Raw genomic sequence first — 1,159 nt, 5'->3', positions numbered from 1 at the left:
AAAGCAACCAATGCCGCGCCCCCCGTCTGGGGGCGGGGGGCTGCTGGGGCTGTGCGTGGGTGGGGGGGGGGGGGGGGGGGGGTCACCTCTGGGCTGTTATCTACATCATCCCCTCCACCAGTCTAAGCCGTCAGGCGTTTCTCCGGGAGTTACTGGTGGCGGACGCGCGGCCCGCGTCGTGCTCGGGTCTGTACTTGAGCCAGCAGATGAGCCACGTGACGACCACGGAGAACATGGCCAGGATGCTGGCCACTGACAGGCAGATGGGTCCGGCCGGGGAGGGGGGGATGCTGTGGCTGTGCACGAAGATCAGGCCCATGAAGAGCAGCACGAGCATGGACAGGAAGGAGAAAATGACGCACACGCAGCCGGTGGTCAGCGCCACCCTCTTGCAGCTCTGGCAGGTGTCGTAGCGCACGGAGTCCTGGGAGAGGGTCGTGGCCGTGGACACGGTGGTGGAGGGGGTGGCCTGGCCGCCGCCGCTGGACGCCTCCTCCCGGCGGAGCGCCACCAGCGCCGGGTGCAGCGGCGGGGGGTGCGGCGGCAGCGCGTCCTGCGGCAGCGGGTCCGAGTCGATGTAGAGCGGGAAGTCCTCCGTCACCTTGGTGTTGTTGGGCAGGTTCTGGACGCGGTAGTCCGGCACCGGGGTCCGGTGGCGGCAGAGCGGGCAGCTGATGCGCCACGGCCGCTCCTCCCGGAGGTGCAGCGTGGTCAGGCACTCCTCGCAGAACGTGTGCAGACACTCCAGGATCTTGGGCGCGCGCCGGTCAAGGTCGAAGTAGTTGTAGCAGATTTTACACTCGAACTCCTCGTAGGGGAAGGCCGAGGAGGAGGAGGAGGAGGAGGAGGCCCCGCCGGGCGGCTCCGCTCCGCTGGACGGGAGGTCTACCTCCGCCATCCCTCACCATCCGCCGGAGGAGACAAAGGAGCAGGCGGAGATGCTGAGGAGTCGGACCCCCTCCTCGGCCCGGAGCTGCTGGATTAACAGGGTGACGTAATGGATCTGGTCCCGGCTCATCATCCTCTGAGCAGCATCCCTGAAGCACATACACCCTGCTCCGTGCGTGTGTTGTTGTTGTTCTCCGAGCTGATGGGAGTGACGTGCACGCTGCGTACAGTCAGCCTCACGCACTTATTTGGACAACCGGAAGCGCCGCTT

At 66.6% G+C, this 1,159-nt stretch overlaps 1 protein-coding gene across 1 annotated transcript; it reads right to left on the bottom strand.

The window, feature by feature from the left end:
• Positions 1 to 68: 68 nt before the first annotated feature.
• Positions 69 to 924, bottom strand: LOC119411084 (E3 ubiquitin-protein ligase rnf152-B). The gene has a single exon (XM_037678007.1). It carries the CDS (start codon positions 896 to 898, stop codon positions 131 to 133), a length of 768 nt encoding a protein of 255 aa, XP_037533935.1. The 5' UTR covers positions 899 to 924; the 3' UTR covers positions 69 to 130.
• Between the last annotated feature and the right edge of the window lie 235 nt (positions 925 to 1,159).

Source organism: Nematolebias whitei, chromosome 6 (assembly GCF_014905685.2).
Source record: "Nematolebias whitei isolate Nwh7 chromosome 6, NemWhi1, whole genome shotgun sequence".
Classification (NCBI taxonomy): Eukaryota; Metazoa; Chordata; class Actinopteri; order Cyprinodontiformes; family Rivulidae; genus Nematolebias; species Nematolebias whitei.
Note: the sequence above shows the minus strand (reverse complement) of the source record. Positions and strands in the feature narration are given on the sequence as shown.

What these genes read in the sequence shown, in the direction of transcription:
- LOC119411084 (XM_037678007.1), bottom strand. Translation starts at nt 898, where the DNA reads ATGGCGGAGGTAGACCTCCCGTCCAGCGGAGCGGAGCCGCCCGGCGGG.